The sequence below is a fragment of the Hyperoodon ampullatus genome (genome assembly GCF_949752795.1).
Source record: "Hyperoodon ampullatus genome assembly, chromosome: 8".
Classification (NCBI taxonomy): domain Eukaryota; kingdom Metazoa; phylum Chordata; class Mammalia; order Artiodactyla; family Ziphiidae; genus Hyperoodon; species Hyperoodon ampullatus.
In genome coordinates this window covers 2,854,109-2,874,507 of record NC_136921.1, presented here as the reverse complement: position 1 = coordinate 2,874,507, position 20,399 = coordinate 2,854,109, and the positions used below count along the sequence as shown (strand labels likewise).

The following is a 20,399-nucleotide window of genomic DNA, read 5'->3' as shown; positions in this document are numbered from 1 at the left end:
ACTTAACCTCTGGATGCAAAGGCCCTGATATTGGGACGGGGGGGTGGTGTGTGTGAGGGGGTGGGGGTGGGCAGTGCAGCTGAAGCTGGCTGGGGCAGGTGTCTCAGCCTGGCTGCATTCGGATCATCTGGGAGCCTCAAAAATCCTGATGCCCAGGCCACATCGTAGATCGCCTGCATCAGGATCTCTGGGGTGGGGTGGCATCAGGCTTGCTTTTTTTTTTTTTTAAATAACTGTAGTAAGATATACATAATAAACTTTACCATTTTAACCTTAAGTGCACAGTTTTGTAGTGAGTACATTCACTGTTGTGCAACCAAGAGACCTCCAGAACTTTATCGTCTCTCAAACTGAAACTCCGGGCCCATTAAACAACTTGCCGCTCTCCCTCCCCCAGCCCCTGGCACCACCATCTACTTTCTGTCTCTATGACTTTGACTTCTCTAGGAAACTCATGAGTGGAATCAAACAGTATTCGCCTTTTGGTGACTGGCTTCTTTCTTTCTTTCTTTGTTTTTTTTGGTGGTACGCGGGCCCCTCACTGCTGTGGCCCCTCCCGTTGCGGAGCACAGGCTCCGGACGCGCAGGCTCAGCGGCCATGGCTCACGGGCCCAGCCGCTCCGCGGCACGTGGGATCTTCCCGGACCGGGGCACGAACCCGTATCCCCTGCATCGGCAGGCGGAGTCTCAACCACTGCGCCACCAGGGAAGCCCTTGGTGACTGGCTTCTTTCACTCAGCTTGGTGTCCTTAAGGTTCACGCATGCTGTAATATGCGTTAGAATTTCCTTCCCTTTTAAGGCTGAATGATATCCCACCATATGGGTAGACCACACTGTTTACCCACCCATTCATCGCTGATGGACACTTGGGTGGTCCAGGCCTCTGAGTTTTTCAAGCTCCCAGGTGTTCCCGAGGTGCAGGTCTGGTGGAGGGCCAGTGGGCATGGCAAGCCCCTGGCTCCCTGGAGGGCACGTCACTCCTGGCTTTCCTGCCAGCGGTGGTCTCTGCTGTTATCAAGCCCAAACAGAGCTGCAGGAAGCTCCCTTCCCCCAACAGACACCCCTGCAGGGCCTGCTGCCCAGGTGGTGCCACCCACTGAACTTGAGCACTCCTCCTGGGATGCAAAGCCCCTCCGTGTGGCTCCACCTACGCCAGGCCGGTCCTGTGATTACAACACAGGCCAGGCCAGCGGGTCATAGGCACGCTTGCTGGCGGGGTCTCCAGACTCACACGCATCGGTCCCCTGCTGGAGCTCCTTTTCTCCACCTGTAAAACTCGGAACTCGCTCTTCACCTGTCCTCAGTCCCCCCTCCCTGCCCGTCTGCTGGAGACCTCCTTCTCCTTCTCCTGCAGAACCCTTCTCCCCAGCCGTGGGGAGCGTGGAAGGAGCCTAAGGAATCCATGCTTACAAATCAAAACTCAGTACACGGCCCGACATTATTTTAATAAGCGAGTGGGCAAGAAAAGTTATTTCTTTGTTCACTAACTTATTCAATAAACGCTTTGTGTCAGGCACTGGGCCATAGTAATTTGATAGACATGATTCCTGACTTCATGGAAGGAATTTCGGGGGGGCATTCACCTAATACCACAGTAATATATGCCCAGCCGTGCCGTGCCCCTCCAGCAGAATCTGTTGCAAGGAACAGAGCTGGAAGTCCCCCACCTTCACGTCCACGCTCTCCCGGGGCTGCTCCCAGTCCCCGGCTGAGCGCGCGGGGACACCCTGGCGCTGAGCCATCGCTGCCCGGCGCAGGCCTCCTTTAGCCGGCACTCCCAGGGGACGGCCATTCGGCCCGGCCCGAAACTCCCGCGGCCCCGCCCACACCCTCCCGGCAGAAGGCCTCGCCCTTTCCTTGGGGGCGGGGACGGGCCCGACCAACCAGAGTTCCCAGAACATGCAAATTAGCTCCGTCCCCCAGGTGAGCGTGATTTCCCAGAGTCCTCTGCTTCTTCTGTGGTGAAACACAGCCCCGGTGGGGCCCGACGGCGTGCGCCCCCGACAGCCCGCACCCCCGAGCACGCGTCTCCGACAGCGCGCGCCCGGCGCCGCCGCTCGTTCGTCCTCACATCGGGAGCGAAGCGGGAGGTGGAGGTCCTGGCGCCCTGCTAGAGGCGCCAGAAGCCCCGCCCCCGACACGGCCCACAGCTCGAGGCGCCGGAAGTGGTCCCGGTCGCGGTCGCGGTGCTTCCGGTCTGCGGGAGGCGCTCCGGGCGGGGGCCGCGGGGGAGGCGGGCAGCCGACGGGCTGAAGGCCGGCACCCATGGCGGAGGGCGGCGGGCGGGTCGGACCTGGGCCCGCAGGTAACGTGCGCGCGGCCGCCGGGCCGCGGGGCGGCGGGGGGCCGGGGCGGCTGCCCGGGCCGGGGCCCTGCGTGTTGCCCTGCGGCCGGCCGGGACCCACGGAGCCGCGCCCCGCAGCCGGGGGTCGGTCAGCGCGGCTCACGGGGTGCCCGGCTGCCCGGCTTCGCGAGGGCAGCCCTCGCGCCGATTTCCCCTCCTGTGGAACTTGCACCGTAACTGCCAGCGGGCTGGCCTCTAGGGCTGGATGGGACCCCAACTGTAAAGAGAGGACGTGGGTCATCCTCCAGCTCTGAGCGCAGCGGTCGGGAGAGCCCCCAGAGGTCAGCTCCCGGGAGGGCGGGTGCCTTCTCTCCATCCTGACATCGGTCCCCCTCAACAACCGCCCCCCTCCCCGCACAGGCCAGGGACAGCGATAACGCCACCCCCAGCGAGCTGTCAGTGACACAGCAGGCCCAGGGGCCCTTGCCCACCGGCAGGGGAGGCAGCCGTGCCATAGTTTGGTTTAGGCGGCTAGAAAGGCTCGCGCCCCAAATAGCCATCTGACTGAGGGTCTCCACCTTGAAATATTCCTGCCAAACAAATGTGAATTTGCGGGGAAGTGCGTTTGCCCCCCTTGGGGAGAGGCTTCCTTTTAACCTGCGGGGTCGGGGGTGGGGGGAGGTTCCCTCCTGGTCTGTTGTCTCAGTTGGCCCCGGGTACCAAATGCTTCTGTGTGCCCTGGACTTTACACGCTCACCCGTGTCTCTGGAGAGATACCTCTCCAAAGAGTTTATTAGTTAGAAATAAACTAAGGAGTTTATTACTCTTAAATGTGCCAGAATTTAAGGTATAATGTTGATTTGGAGACGGGTGTAACTAGTGCCTTTCATCCCTCCCACCATCCATTCATTCATCCAACAAACGGTTTATTGAGGACCTGCTTTTGGCTGGACCTGGCTGGGGCTGGGGATACTGCAGTGAATAAAAATACAAACAAAGCCTCTTCCGTCCCGGGCTTCGGTTGGTATTGACTTTGACCCCAGGGACAGCCAGGACCTTAGGGTCTGGGACATCACTTCACGTGAGAGTGCGGGATGGACTGAGAGGTGTTCACTTGGGGGAAGAGGACTGGCAGCTGCTTCCCAGTGTGGAGAAGAGTCTTGTGGCAGGAAGACTGGCTCTGCCTTAAACAGAGGCACTCTTGTCCAAATCCAGGCGGTGCTCTTTTACTATTTAGTGTGTTGCAGGCCTGGGAGTAGAGGGTCCAGAGTTAAAGCTTAAGTTCTGTGTCGAGTAATTGTGTTGTCATTGGAGAAGCTGATCAGAAAAATGCAGACTTAAAGTTATCTTGGAGCTGGAGCTGGGGAAGAGGAGGCTGTGTTGAGCTGGGCAGGTAGTGGGTCAAAAAGAGGCCAGCAGAGGGAGGCCTAGGGGAGAACTTAGCAAAAGTTTGTCAGTCTCCTTACCCCTTCTGAATCTTACCCCTACTTTGAACTTTTTCAGCCTGTGGAGTGAAACTGGGGGATAACTACAGTGGAGGATAACTACCGAAGGAGGATTGGCACGGGGGCCCAAGGGGTCCTTGAGGCCTGCCTGTTGATCTGCTGCAGGTCTGGTTGGGGCATGAGCTCGAGTGACCCATGCGTTTGTGAACCCTCGCTGCTCTGCCCACCTGCCTGTGGCCTTTGTGTCTTACCTCTGCCATTGAACTATTAAATCCTGGAGTGTAAGGAAACGTACGCATCACCCCTGTTGTACTGTGGCCCAGCCTTGTATACAGTAGATACTCAAAAGAGATTTGATTTGAATGTAAAAAGCAACTTCAGCATTGGAGAGAGTCCACCTGTAGCAGGGTGTGCTTTAAACTGTGCGTGGTCACACACTAGGACAGCTGGCACCGTGGGGACTTGAATGAAGGCCGTCTGAGTTCATGCGCTTTCCTTATGCGCCTCTCTGTGCAATTATGTTTATAAAGCTCTTAATTATCTAGAGATGTTTTGGGCTCCAGTGTGAGGTGAAGAACTCAATTACAGTTGATCCTTGACAACACAGGGGGTGGGGGTTGCCAAACCCCTGCACAGTCAAAAATCCCCATAAAACTTTACAGTTGGCCCTCCATGTTCGAGGTTCTGCATCTAAGAATTCAGCCAACTGCGGATTGTGTAGTGTAGTATGTATTTAGTGAGAAAAATCCATGTGTGAGTGGACCCACATAGTTCAGACCATGCTATTCAAGGGTCAGCTGTAGGTATCTAATTGTACAAATTTGATGACTACAGTTGACTATTGAACAACTTGGGGGTTGATCTGCATATAACTTGTAGTCGGTCCTCTGCATCTGAGGTTCCTAGGCATCTGTGGATTCAACCAACCACAGATGGTGCAGTATTGTGCTATTTACTGTTGAAAATATCTACATGTAAGTGGACCCCTGCAGATGAAACCTGCGTTGTTCAGTGATCAATGGTACTTGTTCTAGTCCACTCAGGATGTAATAACAGAATAGACTGGATGGCTTATAAACAACAGAAATTTATTTCTCACAGCTCTGGTGGTTGGAAAGTCCAAGACTAAGACATGGGCAGATTTGATGTCTGGTGAGGGCCTGCTTCCTGGTTCTTAGGCGGCTGTCTTCTCACTGTGTCCTCACGTGGTGGAGGGGGTGAGGGAGTTCTCCAGGGTCTCTTTTATAAGGGCACTAATCCCATTCATGAGGGCTCCACCCTCATGACCTAAAGGTCCTACCTACTAAAGGTCCTACCTCTTACTAATCACCTTGGGGGTTAGGACTCCCAGCATATTATTTGGCAGGGCATTTTGGGGGACACAAACGTTCAGTTTATAGCAACTACTCCTCCCATTCCTCCCTGATTTTGTTGCCCATTTCTCACATACCAAGTTTTTTATACTAAGCTCTTTTCTGGGCAGTTGATTGTTTGATTTATTTATCTTTTTATTCTGATGAGAGAGAATTTCTATTATCTAGTAGGGTAGATCTCTTCTCATACATACTAAAAAAAACAAAAAGTGATTCTTATTTTTATTTCCAAATAAACTTCTAGAAGATTTTTGTCACATCTCATATAAAAACCCCAAAGAGATTTGTTAAATTATTTATTTAATTAATTTATTTGGTATCACTTAAACTTTTCCTAGCATTGACTCTCACTCAAGTACATGGTATGGTTTTCACCATTTATTCTAGTCTTTATTGTTTTTCTGTTTTCTGTCTTCATTGTATAGGGCTGGCTTTCTATTTGTATGCATGTATTTAAAAATTTTCCTTTTTACTGTGGTGCAGCTTATATTCAGAAAAGTACACCCATCTTAGGTTACTGTCAGATTTGTCACTCACGGGGACTCTCGCGTGGCGAGGCCATTTCCCAGATCCCATGGCAGAGTCATTCAGGTTACAAGCAGCAGTGTTTTTCTGGCTATTGAGTTTTGCCAAAGTCAGGTGGCCTTTTGTAACGTAGCAGCTGATTATATGGTTTTTCCCAATACTAAGATATTCTTGGAATAAATTAGAGTAATTTTATGGTGGCTCTTTTGATACATATTTTAAATTTCACTTTGTTAATATTTTATTTAGGATCTTTATCCTTAACTAGTTTTGGCTTATTATTGCCCACCCCATCAAAGTTTTAAAATCTTGCCAGGTTTGGTGTCAGGAGTGTGCTAGCTTCATTAAGGGAAACTTTCTACATTTTTCTGGCTCTGGAAGTTTCTGGAGCAGGGGAATGATGTGTTCTTGAGAGTTGGAGAGCACCTGTGTTGGGGAGAGGCAGGGCTGGCGGCCGAGGGTGGCCCCTCACAGTTGGTGTTGGCAAGGCTCCCCTGAGCTGACAGGCGCCCCTCTCTTCAGTGCAGGTCCGAATCTGAAGGAGTGGCTGAGGGAGCAGTTTTGTGACCATCCGCTGGAGCGCTGTGAGGACACGAGGCTCCACGATGCAGCCTATGTGGGGGACCTCCAGACCCTCCGGAGCCTGTTGCAGGAGGAGAGCTACCGGAGGTGAGCGCGGCTGCCTGCCCTGGGGCTGCCCAGGGTTTGGCCTGTGGGTCTGCATGAAGCTAAGGCTCGGGAGCTGTGAGGGAGGCACCGCGGTCTCCGATTTGCAGGTGGAGACCCTGAGCGTTTCCACTTTCTGAGGATGGGAAAAGAGGGGATGGCCGGAAGCGTGGTCAGACTTGTAGACGACAGCCTGATGGCGAGGGCAGAGAGACCCGAGTTCAAGTCCAGTTCTGTCACTGACCTTTGTATTTTCCAGCAACTTCTGGTGCTCTCTGGGCGTCAGCTTCCCTGACGTTACCCTTGACGACAGCCTCATTACTGTCTTCAACAGCGCCCCTGCTCCCTTGCGAGTCTCTTCTGGCTCTTTATCCTAAGGCGCACGCATAACTTCTCCTCCCTTAATTATTGCATCGTTATCCCCCTTTGGGTCCGGACTTCCTGATGGACCAAACCTGGACAGCGTTCCTGACGCGCTCTCCTCTGGCTTCTCAGGGCCTCAGTCATCTGCCTCCAGGGCCTGGGGCTCAGCGTCTGGCCAGCTGTCTCATTACCCAGGGACATGCTCCTTTGGTTGGTAGCGCCCTGCCTGTTGCCTTGCCACATCCTGCTCGCTCCTCCAGACCGGCTCAAGCCCCTCATGGCATCGGAGTCTTGCTGTTACTTTTCCCCACTCGAGACACCCGGGGAGCACAGAGACTCTGCCTGTTCTCCGTGTGTCTAAGATTGGAGTCTCAAGTAGACTTGAAACTCACCTGCAGCCAGAAACTCCTTCAGGCTCTTTCTGTGTTTCTGTTTCCCCTCCAGGGCTAGGATGGCAGTGAGTTGATAGAAGAAATGCCTGTGTATTATTGATACTGAAACTTATACCACTTTTCCTGGACAGTTCCCAAGAGAAGGATTTCTAACAATACAAGAACAAGTTTCTTTCTTCTTTCCCTTCTAATGTCTTAGCATTATTTCATTAGAATAGATATTCATGTTAAAAATTAAAAAGCGCCAAAGAGCCAGAAAGGATCGTCATAAAGAGAAATTAGGTGGATTGCACATGAATATTTAACATGAATGACTCAAGTCCAAAGAAAACCTTAAATTTGCAGATATAACAGTAGAATAAAGTAGAGTTAAGCTACTAAAATAGACCAAGTATGTTCATATTGCTTTTTCAAGTACCGTTTTTCTTTCTTTCACTCAGGTTCAGTGAATCTCTGGTCTCTTGACGATATTTTGCTATTGCTATGTACTATTTTGGTGATGAGTCCTTGGAGCATTCCTTGGCCTTCTTGGCTAGTGGAAGCTAGTAACCAGCTGAAGGAGGAAGCCTGACCTGCTGCATGTTTCTGGGTCACTGCTTTAGTGATCTGTATTCCTCAGCTTTGTTCAGAGCTGCGCTGGGAGCTTGAGGTGAAGAGCCTCAGCTGGTCACGTGATGGGTCCATGCATTGCATGACCCTGGCATCCCTTGATGCGGGGGGAGTCGTGGTCTGAGTGTCACTTGCAATGAGGGCTGAGCCTGGACGGTTTCCCTCTGCTGCTGCTAGCCAGGAGTGTGGTGATTCCTGCAGGCTGTCCTTTGTGCTGTGTCAGAGGTATAGGGACCACAGTGGTCACCTAGCCCCAGTGAGGATACCGAGGCCCAGAGAGCAGTCCAGCCTCAGGCCTTCACAGGTAGTAGCTGGTGAAGAGGGGCCTCGGGGCCCTGACCCAGGTCCCGAGCAGGTATGCTGTCCTCCATCCTGCGCTGCCTCCCGGGCAGGCCCTTCTCCCCTTTGTGGAGCAAAGAGCTTTGGACCGTGAGTCAGGAAATTGGAGATCTTAACTCTAGTGCTCAGCAGTCTTCCCTGCACCTTGAATTTCCTCATCTGTAGGACTGGGCTCTTAATTTATTGCCTGTCTTGCCTCAGGCGTGGACCCAGCGGGGTGCGTATGTGAAAGCATGTCATGCAGCAAGAGCACCTGGAAGCATTATTAAAGCGAAGGCTGCCCTCCTGCTCTGTGTCTCAGGGCCCCGCCCGAGAGGAGGTGGAGTGGCTGGCCGTCTCCCAGCGCCCCTCCCAGCCTGGCCCCCTGTGCTCTCTCGCAGCCGCATCAACGAGAAGTCTGTGTGGTGCTGCGGCTGGCTGCCCTGCACACCACTGCGCATCGCGGCCACTGCAGGCCACGGGAACTGCGTGGACTTCCTGATCCGGAAGGGGGCTGAGGTGGACCTGGTGGACGTGAAGGGACAGACGGCGCTGTACGTGGCCGTGGTGAACGGGCACCTGGAGAGCGCCCAGATCCTTCTGGAGGCCGGCGCCGACCCCAATGGAAGCCGGCACCACCGCAGCACCCCTGTCTACCACGCCTCCCGGGTGGGCAGGGCAGACATCCTGAAGGCCCTCATCAGGTCAGTACCACAGGGGCCGGGCCACCGTTGCCCTGCGATTGCCACCACGGGGAGCGTGGCTGCGTGAGCAGGTTCTCGCAGCCACATTCTCATTTCTTGTTTTCTGTATTTGCCTTTTTTTTTCTCTCTCTCTCCAATTAGACTTTTAGAGGATTTGTCTATTTTGTTAGTCTTTCTAAAGAGCTGCTTCTTAGCTTTATCAGTTCTCTTATTTTTTTACTTACTGATTAATTTCTATTTTTATCTTTATTTTTTCCCATTTTCCTTAATTTTACTTAATATTTTCCCTAACTTTCTGAGTTGCATGCTTATTCATTTTTTTCTTGATTAATAATGTAAACTTTCAAGGTTATGAATTTACCTTTGCCTATAGCTTTGGCTGTGTCTGCTAAGCTTTTTTCTCATTTTTTTTTTTTTTTTTTTTTTTTTGCGGTACGTGGGCCTCTCACTGTTGTGGCCTCTCCCGCTGTGGAGCACAGGCTCCAGACGCGCAGGCTCAGCGGCCATGGCTCACGGGCCCAGCCGCTCTGCAGCATGTGTGATTTTCCCAGACCAGGGCACGAACCCGTGTCCCCTGCATCGGCAGGCGGACTCTCAGCCACTGTGCCACCAGGGAAGCCCCTTTTCTCATTTTTTGAATCAGTATAATCAAAGTTGATTTCCTCTTTGTTCTTATAGTTATGGAGGAGAAAGTTTTAATAAAAACTTTTGTGAACGTCCAGTTTTATTGTATTGTGCTCAGATAACATGGACCATATAATTTCCATTTTGAAGATTCTTTGGGCTTTTTTAAAATTATTTTTTTAATGTCCAACTACGTTGTTGTGGATACTTGTAATAAAGTATATAACCACAGGGTTTTATTTGTATAGTACAAGATGACAGCCTCAGTTATGTTATTCAGACTCCCTCTCTCTCTTTTCTTTTTACATCTTTAACCATTGGATCTGCCCCAAATTCAGAGAAGTCTATTAGTCTGTAATTACTGTTGTGATTTGTCAGTTTCCCCTTGTATTTCTAATAATTTTGCTTACCATATTTTCATGCTCATTGGGCTCATGAAAGTTCTTGCTTATGGATTGTGCCCTTTATGAAACCAAAAGGAAACCATTGGTTTCATCGAGGGCTCATTTATGTAGCATTCTGTAACTTTTAGTTTTAATCTTAGTGGGTTTAAGTAATTCTTTGTGAGCTCACTTTTACTGTTTGACTGTCTGGGATTCTTTTGTTTTTTTTTAGGTGATACAAATGAACTTTTATTTCACACTTAAGGAAGTGGATAGTCTCCGAGAACTGCAAAATGGGGTGAAAAGCAAGAAGCTTTTGTAGGATAAAGGGGTTCTTTGTTTTTTAATACAGTTAACACTGTTGCCATAGCTGATGTTAGGTCTATTACTGTTGTCTTTCTGTGTCTTAACTTTACCTTTATTTTATATCTTTTTTCCATGATCTGTGTTTTCTTTGCTTTCCCTTTCTGTGGTTTTAGACCATTTCTGGTCTTCTTTTAATTGTACTAACGGTTACCTTTTTAAACATTTGAGCCAGATTGCATTTTCAGTCTCATGTCTGCAGTGACTTCTTTCTACTAAAGACGCTTCCTTGCCCAGCAGCCCCCGCCCCACCCCACCCCCGCCGGCCGGCTCTAGAGGCTGTTTGTTCTGTGGCTGGACTGAGTGCAGTTCAGGTAGCTGGTTGCCGGTGTGGGGACGTATTACAGGAGAGGGTTGCAGCGTGGTCATGGCCTGCATTGGGGGTGTTCTGAGGAGCAGGGGCCTGGTGTTCCCCTCGCCAAGTGCAGGACGTGGTTTTCTAAAGCAGGTACTGAGAGTATATGATATCAAAAGGATTTAGACATCGAATGGCTATGGAATTGACTTTTGGAAAGATAATCGAGGGTGACGTGGTGGTTGTACTGGAGGGTGATGAAGACGTGATGATGCTTTCTTTCTTCCCCTGCTTTTGAAGGATTTCTAGCCTGATAATCTAAACCACCTCAGTCCCGTATCTTTGCATCTTGGAGAATGTTAAGTCATTAATTTGGAAATGTTTTTCAGTAGGATCCATCCATGAAATTTCATCTTGGTCCTAGAAATCCCATAGGGCATTTCAGTCCATTCATGATGCACAACTGCTTTGAATTCACTGCAGCCTTGACTTTCAGATGTATTTACAGGTGCCCTTCTTGAGGGAGCGTTATTAAGACATTTTGCTGCCCCGCTGGAGCACAGGACGTTACTTTTACAGTGAGGTACCAAGAGCATATATTATTCTATTGAAAAGTTTTCTGGTTTCTAAATTACCAGATAATTGACTTCTGGAAAATGGGGTTAAGTTACTGAACAGATAATACAATCTAAACACAATCGAAACGCAACTCCTGCCTTCCCTGTGTCATTGTCCCTCATAGGCAGGGCTCTCTTCTGTCACTGTTGTGATGTGGTGTCCCTCTGCAAGTAACCTCCATTTTGTTACTTCTCATTTCCCTTGGTATATATTACTGATGTTTTTTTAAAAAGGTAAGGAGTGGTATTTCTGTATGTGCAAAAGTTACACTGATTTATTGAGTCGTCCCGGTGGTTCCTTGCCAGTGATATTAAAAGCAGTAGGAGAATTTTGGAAAATATTCAGGATTAAAATTAACTGGATCCCATCCATTATATTTTTATGAGTGGATGAAGGACTGTCTTTCTCACAGCTCAGCTAATACCAGATTGTCATATTGCCCCAAATTACAAACATTCTAGAAGACATGTCTGTATGAATAAGGAGACAAAGCAGTATCACTGCTTGAAATCTAGTTCTCTTAATTGGCTGAGTGTGTGAAATGAAATAGCGGCTTCTGCTTGGTTTGGTATGTGTTTTAGAATGTTTCTCTTGTCACTCCTAGGATAGCCTGGAGAATATTGGGTGATATTTGCATTTGTAGTGGCTGACGATGCTGCATGGCATCAGTGGGGAAGCAGGTTGTCATGTGAGCTTATGGGTCTGTGCTGTCCTTTCTCTTCCTCAGCTCTGTGCTGCTGACAGGCAGCAGTGTCCCTTCCAGGGGGAAGTTCCTTTGGATGCTTGGAATAGTACTGAAGAGACGGGTGATAAAACATGATTGCTGGCTGTGAGTGCTGGCCAGCTGTTTTTATTAAGGCATGGAAAACGATGCTCTTCCCTCCGCCCTGGACCCCTGCGTGTCAGGCCCCATCATCATTACTTCCTACATTCTGTCATTTCCTAATTCAGATGAAATATGTGATGACAAAGTTTGTGAGGCATTGCAGCACTGTCTAGGGCAATGGAAGCTCAAGTACACAGGTGCTGGCTAATGTTTACTCACGGTAGAGCTGGGTACCGCCTTTTGGGCAGCAGTCTCGCCGAAGTGAGGCTGTGCTCTTCTTGTTACAGCCTCTCAGGTTGCACATGTTTTCAGTTGGTCCCAATACTGCTGATGTTCACTTTCATGTTTTGATTAAGGTGGTGTCTGCCAGCTTTTTCCATTGTAAAGCTCCTCTTTTTCCCTCTGTAATTAAAAAATATTTTTGTGGCTAGGTACTTTGGAACCATGTATATATCCTATTCCTCATCAGATTTTTAATTTATTCATTTATTTATGTTAGACTCACGGTTTCCTGTGGAGTTACAATTATTCTAGGCTCTTGTGTACTTTGCCTGATTCATCCCTGGAATTAGTCATTTCTTCAAGGAATCCTGGTTTCTTTTCGTGGCGAATGCTGTTTAAAAGCCAAGATGTGGACGCTAGGAGTGCTTATTGCTTATGGGGTGTCACTGTTTTCAGCCTCTCCTACTGGACAGAGCTAAGGTTACTTAAACATGTTTCTGTCTACATTTCTGTATCTGTTATACATTGACAGTTACGGAGTTCACCCTGATGCCTCTAATCCAATCCAGCACCACAGGGTTCATCCTACTTTTCTCCCTTTCCAAATTTATTATTCTTTTGCAACATTGAGAGACCTGGTTCCCTTACCTTTAACATGTTAACTTATTTTGCCAAAATCCCGCGTATTGAACCAGCTGCCCCTCCCACACATGCCTCCTCCCCCGCCACGGGCCGTAGCACCATTGCAAGGCAGCATCCTTAGCAGGCACCCTCTTCACTTGGCCAGGACTCCAACAGCTTGAGCAGGCCGCCCTCCCTACTGTAGTCAGCGGCCCCCGCCTAGTGTAAAATGACCCAGTTGGTAGTTTGTGCTTGGCCTGGAAGAACCCTAAATGTCCCATAGAAAGCCATGTATTTGGGCGTCCTTGGGTGCAAGGACAAGGGCAGGTCCCTTGAGGGGATCCTGAAGGCTCTGCCTGTAGAGTCGTTTAGAGATTGGCTCTGGTGGAAAAGGAGGCTTCCGGGTCGGGCGGCCCCTGCACCAGCCTGTGTGAGATTCATCCTCACATCTGGGCTGTCTCTGGGAGTCAGAAGAGGAGAGTCCTGGGCAGCCGTACAGATCAGCTCAGGGACTGTCGTGAGTGCTCCCACCTCTGGCGGCTGCGTGAGGCTGCCTTGCTGTGCTTCCCGCCCTAGGTCCTTCTAGGTGAATCTGATGCTGGGAATGGGCTGGCTACTCCGGATGTTCAGTGTGCCTGAAAAGAAGAGCCACCCTGGCGGGCAGGACATGATGGCACCAACTGGATACACAGTTGGGTTAAGTATTTCTTTTTGCTTGCAGTTTTTAAGGATTGCTGTTTAATTTTTTTTTTTTTTTTTTGCGGTACGTGGGCCTCTCACTGTTGTGGCCTCTCCCGTTGTGGAGCACAGGCTCTGGACGTGCAGGCCCAGCGGCCATGGCTCAAGGGCCCAGCCACTCCGCGGCATGTGGGATCTTCCCGGACCGGGGCACGAACCCGTGTCCCCTGCATCGGCAGGCGGACTCTCAACCGCTGCGCCACCAGGGAAGCCCCTAGTTTTTTATAGTATGTATTTACGTGGTTCCAAAGTCAAATCTATAAAACAGAGTATATTAAAAGCAGTCTAGCTTCTATCCTCATCTGCTTCATCCCTGCCCATAGATAACCATTTAAAAGGTTTTGTGGTTTATCCTTCCATCATTAAAAAATAGGCAGATATGTGTAAGTGTCTAGGTGTGTGTCATGCACACATTGGTATTGCAGCCTCCTCCCCAGGATAAACAGTGGCATACTTCACGTTCATCGTCCTGCTTTTCTCACTATCAGGGTGTCCTGGAGGCCACTGCAGAGCAGTCCTTAGCCGTGCTCCTCATTCCTTTTCAGATGGTGCCGTGCTCCTTTATGTGGATGCGCCAGGCCCTCTTGACGAACCTGTGGCTCGTTTCCTGCCTTTGGCTATTACGGGTACTGTTTTAATGAATTGCCTTGTGTATGCATCTTTTCAGAGTTTTGCAAAGGTGTCTTGGGACTAGATTCCAGGAGTTGTGATTGGTGAGTCAGAGGGTACATGCATAGGTAACTTTGCCATCTATCACCAGATTTCCCTCTACAGGGATTGCTCCATTGTGCCTGGCCCCCAGCGATGAATAAGACTTCCTTTTTCTTTAAAGCTCGGTCAGTAAGTTTTTGGATCTTTCCCAATCTGATAGGTGAGAAGTGGTGTCTCCGAGTAGTTTTAATTTGCATTTCTGTTGTGAGTGAGGCTGAGCGTCTTTTCATCTGGTTGAGAGCTGTTTGCACGTGTGTCTGTATCCATCTCTGGCTCATTTATCTATGGAGCTGTTGATCTTTTCCTTTTAGAAGGTCTTTATATATTAAGGATGTCAACCCTTTGTAACATTTCCCCCAATTTATCACTTATTGTTTTACTTTACTTATGTTAAAAAAGCTTTGTTTTTATATCTTTTCCTGATCTTCCAAATCCACTTTATAATCGACTTATGTAGCTCCAGGGATGTTATTTTTATGTATTTACATTTATAGTCAACTTATTTAGTTCTGGGGAGGGTATTTTCATTTATATAATAAACTTAGGGAAAATGACATCTTAATGATATTGAGTCTTCTTGTCTAAGACTATGGTGTGTCTTTCTGTTTCCTTAGGTCTACTTATGTGACTTTCAGTAGTATTTTATAATTTTACTCATGCAAATTTTGGACATATACTGTTAAGTATATGCTTAGATATCTCACTTTAAAATTTATTTTGCTATCAGAAATGAGGTTTTTTTCATTTTATCTTTCAACTTGTTTTTGTTTGTATATAGAAGGCTGTTGGTTTAAAACTTGCTACTTTAATAAATTCTCTCATTGCTTGTTAACTGCATTTTCATTAATTATTTAAGGCTTTCCAGACAGTTATATTCTCTGTAAATAGGGAAAGTTTTACCTCTTCCTTTCCAATTTTAGTCAGCTAATTGCTTTCTCTTGTCTAATTGCACTAGTACTTAAAAAGAAAAAAAAGAGTCTTTAAAACTAGTGGGCTGGGAAGTGGGGCTGTGTGCCTTGCTCATGGCAGAGCTGCTGCTTGTGTTTCCTCGCTAGGCGAGAGGCTGACTCCTGGGTTGAGGAAATATTTTTTATCATGTTAAGGAAATAGACATTACTTTCTTTTTTATTAAGTATTTGCAAACATGCTTAAGTGTTGAGTTTTGTTATATGCCTTTTTTTTTTTTTTGCATCTATGGAGATAATCATGGATTTTCCCCTTAGTTCTATGAATATGATGGATTATGTTAATAGAGTTTCTAATTTAAGAACTACCCCCTGGAATAACCCCCATGAGGTCATTGTATGTTGCTTTCTTAATGTTTTTAGATTCTCTTTGCTAACGTCTTATTGGAGGTTGTTAAGTTGATATGCGTAAGTGCAGTTAGTTGGTAGTTTCTCTTTACGGTGTGGCCTTTGTCAGGTTTGGAGATTATTGTTTTGTTAAGTTCATAAGCTGAATTTGGAAGTTTTCCTTCTTTTTCTTTGCTTTGAAATAGTTAAAATAGCCATGGGATTGTTGGATCTTCAAAGGTTCGAAAGAACTCCCTTACGAGTTCTTTTGCGTGAGTGGATTCCAGGGTTCCTAACTACCGTGGTACCTGCTGGTGGTCACGGGACCACTGTGACTGGGGGGCTCTCTGGTGCTCCCAGCGCTCCTGGAGTTCGGGCCCATCTCCACCAGGTGCCGTGGGGATGCGTTGGCTGCGGTTGGCCTGCTGTGAGGCCTCACTGTCCGTGTGTCTACCCTGCAGGTACGGGGCCGACGTCGATGTCAACCACCACCTGACTCCTGACGTCCAGCCCCCTTTCTCCCGGCGGCTCACCTCCTTGGTGGTCTGCCCCCTGTACATCAGCGCAGCCTACCACAACCTCCAGTGCTTCAAGCTGCTCCTGCAGGCTGGGGCAAACCCGGACTTCAACTGCAACGGTCCCGTCAATACGCAGGGCTTCTACAGGGGCTCCCCGGGCTGCGTCATGGATGCTGTCCTGCGTCACGGCTGTGAGGCGGCCTTCGTTAGCCTGCTTGTGGAGTTTGGAGCCAACCTGAACCTGGTGAAGTGGGAATCCTTGGGCCCAGAGTCGAGAGGCAGAAGGAAGGTGGACCCTGAGGCTCTGCAGGTCTTTAAAGAGGCCAGAAGTAAGTGGCCTTAGTTGAACTCTGACTGGCAGTCTCTTTAAGTCAATTGAATGAACCAAGTTGTAGCAATTAAAAAAAAAAAAACAACCTCCAACTAAGCACTTGGTCAAAACCTTCAGTGAGGGCTAGGAATTTTCTAGAATGGTCTTCCAGATTGGTCTTCTCTTTTTAAATTCCCAGACACTAAGACTTAATACCAAGAAATCTATCAAAGTGCATGTTCTCAGAGTTCCTAGAATTATGTTCTCTTTACCCCTTTGCTCTGCTTTGTGATCCCAGATTCTTTCACTGCTGTGTTTATGGCTTTTAAGTGTTTGCTTTACGACAAATTGCAAGCCCTTCCTTCTCTAGGGCGCCTCACTCCCCCTTGTTCAGTTCCACTCAAATACCATTGTTCTGCATTGTGTGCTAGGTATGATTTTTATTAGAATAAGGTCTACAGTTTGCTTATTCATGAGGAAGGATTTTGCCTGTGAATTAAGTTGACGGCCAGGGAGTTCGCAGTGGATCCGTGGCTTGGCAGTTGTTGTCCTTCTCTCTCCAAGACTCAGAAGTTGACCCTGTGCGCCCTCTGACCCGCCCACACCCTGCCCCTTTTCCCGTCTGGATCTTGAGGGCATCTGAGTGACCACCTTTTCCCCAGTCCCTTACCTCTCGCAGAACTTATGTTTGTTGTGTTCTTGTTACTGGCTTTCCTTAAACCAGTCATTAAAACCTGGTCCTGTTGAGCCTTCCCCAGAAGAGGTGCTTGCTGGTCAGCTGGAGCCGCACTGACAGAGTTAGGCACCCTGTGCTCACGCCTGTTGCACACGCAGAGACAGGGCGAGGCTTTTTCTGACCCAGAGCAGAACTGTCAGCCTGCCCTCCTCCTGTGTTGCTCGGCCCGTCCCCTTCAGACCCCCTTGGAGCTTCTGGGAGGGACCAAGAGCAGAGACTGACAGAGGGCAGAGGGAGTTTTTCACACCTGCTGGGGCTTGCAGTGGTCAGCTCTGTTTCTCTGTCTAGGGAATTCCACAGGGTTGAGCAGATGACGAGACCTTTCTCAGCAGGGCCTGCTCTCCTCTGGAGGTGGGAGTGGCAGCGAGCATTAGCGCAGTTCCGCCTGTCCTCACAGCCAGCCTGTGGTCTGTAGGGTTAGGAGAGGCATTTAACCTCTCTCCCTCTGTCTCTCCCTTTCTTCCCATGCGTTCCAGGTGTCCCCAGGACCTTGCTGAATCTGTGCCGCGTGGCCGTGAGAAGAGCGCTTGGCAAATACCGACTCCATCTGATTCCCTCACTGCCTCTGCCGGACCCCATAAAAAAGTTTCTACTGTATGAGCAGAATTCGCGAGCAGTGGTTGACTGCAGTGAGGAGGAAGTAATCTGCAGATCAAGTCGACACCGATTCTTGCCCCTGTGACCACGTCCTGTGCTGCTGACTAAATCCCACCTGGCTGTTGGTGAAGCGGAATCAGCCTTGTTCTCATGGACTGTATTCCATCTCAGGTGCTTGGGGCGTCGGACAGTCCTTAGGTCGGTATCAGCCGAAAGGCTCTTATAAAACTTAATTTTGTTCTTCCTCAATATCTGTGTTTTGGAAATTAATGAAATGGGCCTTGAAATGTGAGCAAGTTTGGGCTGAGGTTGGAGGCCTGCTAACGTCCCCAGTAGGGAGAACTAGCACTTCCCAGAACTGTGCTTCTGCGTTTACCTCTCAACTTGATAGCTTGATTAACGCGAAATGAAAAGGAGTCTTAGTATAAAAGTACAGAGATGCAGTTCCTGAACTTACTAGTTTGTTTTCCCTGCTCCTGGGGTAGACGTGTGACATTTATCATGCGCACCCCCTTTCCTTGCCGCTTCACTGTTCTCTCCTTGTGGCGGAGGCGTCATATTAATTGTCTTCATTCAAGGATGGTTTCCTAGCCACATGGATTGGCTTTACTGCCTCAAAGTCAATACCTGCACTTGTTCACAGCCTCTTTAGGTAACGCTCAGAGTTCTGCAGCGCTGCACCTGTTCTGATACCTACCTGTGCCTAGCATCATGCCAACAGGTCTCATGAGTCCTCTGCCATTTCACTTTGGGGAGCTTCCAGACAGTTGATTGATTTTAGGAGGCCAATGCTGAAATAGCCAGTAATTGACTGCCTACATTCGGACCAAGGACCGTCCAACAGCATTCACTGCCAGTTCTAAAAGAAGAAGATGCCTGCGGCGCTGTCTTCTAGTCCCTGCACGTACCAGAAAGTGGAAACTTTAGTCATCTTCTGGATGGTTCTAAGCTTTCAGTTGCTTTGTGTTCAGTGGACAAAACATCTGGTGTTTGGTTGATTGACCTTCACTTTTTTGGACCTAATGTCTTGGTAGTTGCTCCTAGAACCGAAGAAAGGGGATAGCAGTGAGGTCAGAGGTCAGAGGTCTTCCCCTGGCCTGCTGGGGGTGGTGAGAAGTGAGAGGAATGAGCTGGCTTGTCACCTGACGGACGGCTCGGCTGTGGGCAGGGCTCACTCTCACACCTGGGCTGCGCGGCCAGGTGTGTGGCTATGTCGGCACAGGTGGGCCAGTGGCTGCCTCTTTAGAGCATCCAGGTGCTGCTGTTTCCAGGGAAATCACATCTGGTAATTTGAGGCCTCAGGGCCATTGTGTGGATCCATGGTGATTCTGACCTTTAGAAGTGTTTAGAAACAGGCAGATTTCAAATTTGTATTTGGATTTTCTACAATAAGAGAAATCTAATTTGTAACAATTGAACTAATGATAGGGGTTTATTTAATTATTAGCGTCTTTATGTGTCTTCACCGACCAGACAGGCAGTGCCTGGTCATTGTCTTCTGTGGCTCGAGGATGGAATTCTGAACTCCACCTCCTGTGTCATGGATGGACGTGTGTTGGAAAGCCAGGGTGGCCCGTATATGCACGTATGAGGTCTGAGGGGAGAACAGCCATCGATGATCTGCGGGGGGGCCGATGTAGCCGCTGGAGGCTTCACCTCATAACAATCGGTGGCCAAGGCGTAAGTGTTGGATGGCTTCTGAGGCCCGAGACCGGGCTGTGTGCTGCTCCTCAGGACGGGGTGCCTGCTTGGCTGGTCGCATTCAGAGCTCGGAGTCACGAGAGGCTTCCTGAGAAGAGAGGAGCTGCGGGTGGGCGGCCGATGTGGCCCTTTGCAGCCGGAGCCAAGCGCTGCAGGGCTTCAGCCCGGGCCCGGGATCAGCTGCGTTCCTGTGGCACTTGTGGTGGGACCACACCACAGTTGGACTGCGGCTGGGCCAGGAGCTGCGGGGAGCTGGGGCTCTGCCTGCATTTAGGGAAGGGTGGTGTGGAAGCTCGGGCCACCCAGAGGTGGGCTGGGACGCTGGAGGGGGCTTCGTGTCACTGCGGGTGTGTCAGCGCTGGCTTGTCACCTCCTTGGTCGGTCTGAGAAAGGAGTATCAGGAGTGGTTAGCTCCCCTTACTTTTTAAGCTCTTGCAGCTGCCCTTTGGCTCGGGTTCCCTGCGGGTGAGCCATGCTGCAGGCTCGCAGGACACTCTGAGTTTGCCCTGCTGGGTGTTTTCTGCAGGGGTCTGTTAGGGACAGAGCCTCCCCAGCCCGGCCCTGGGTAGGAGGGTGTCTCTGTTCTCAGACCCTCTGGAAGGCAGCATGTGGGAATGCTGCCAGTGCGGGGGTCCCAGCCATGCCGGTGCGACCTTGGGGCTGCACCAGCAGAGTGGGTGTCAACCTCCTTTGCAGGTGAAGTGAGTGCAGGGCTTGTTTCTGGGGGCTGGAACCATTTTTCTGGGGTCTCTCTGGAAGGAGCGGACTGAGTCGACGCTCATTGTTGGGCCTGGCCCAGAGCTGGCCGGGGAGGCAGTGGGACTGGGGAGAGGTTGAGCCGGGGAGTGGGGCCCCTGAGCATGGTGTGCTCAGGGCCGGTCTGCAGGGACCAGGGCCTCAGCTCTTCCTTTGCAGAGACAGGTTGGCTTTCTCTTTGTGCAGCCAACTTTTAGAGGTTTTTTCACAATCCCAGCAACTTCGAGGTTCATGCTCTGGTTTGACATTTCACAGCTGCCAAACCTGAATCTGAACATAGCGTAGATAGCTACTTAAGGTCATTCCTGCTTGTTTTGAGTGACGCTTTCTTTTTTTTTTTTGCGGTACGCGGGCCTCTCACGGTTGTGGCCTCTCCCGTTGCGGAGCACAGGCTCCGGACGCGCAGGC

At 49.7% G+C, this 20,399-nt stretch overlaps 1 protein-coding gene across 2 annotated transcripts; it reads left to right on the top strand.

Moving 5' to 3' along the window:
• Window positions 1–2,266: 2,266 nt before the first annotated feature.
• Window positions 2,267–17,783, top strand: ASB1 (ankyrin repeat and SOCS box containing 1; the record flags this gene model as incomplete). Of its 2 annotated transcripts, XM_079709812.1 has the most annotated exons (5): window positions 2,267–2,306; window positions 6,156–6,297; window positions 8,378–8,680; window positions 15,835–16,220; window positions 17,414–17,783. In XM_079709812.1, 5 exons carry the CDS (start codon window positions 2,267–2,269, stop codon window positions 17,617–17,619), a joined length of 1,077 nt encoding a protein of 358 aa, XP_079565938.1. In that variant the 3' UTR covers window positions 17,620–17,783. The 2 variants fall into 2 exon arrangements, with proteins under 2 accessions (XP_079565938.1, XP_079565939.1); XM_079709813.1 differs by lacking the exon at window positions 8,378–8,680.
• Window positions 17,784–20,399: the final 2,616 nt, after the last annotated feature.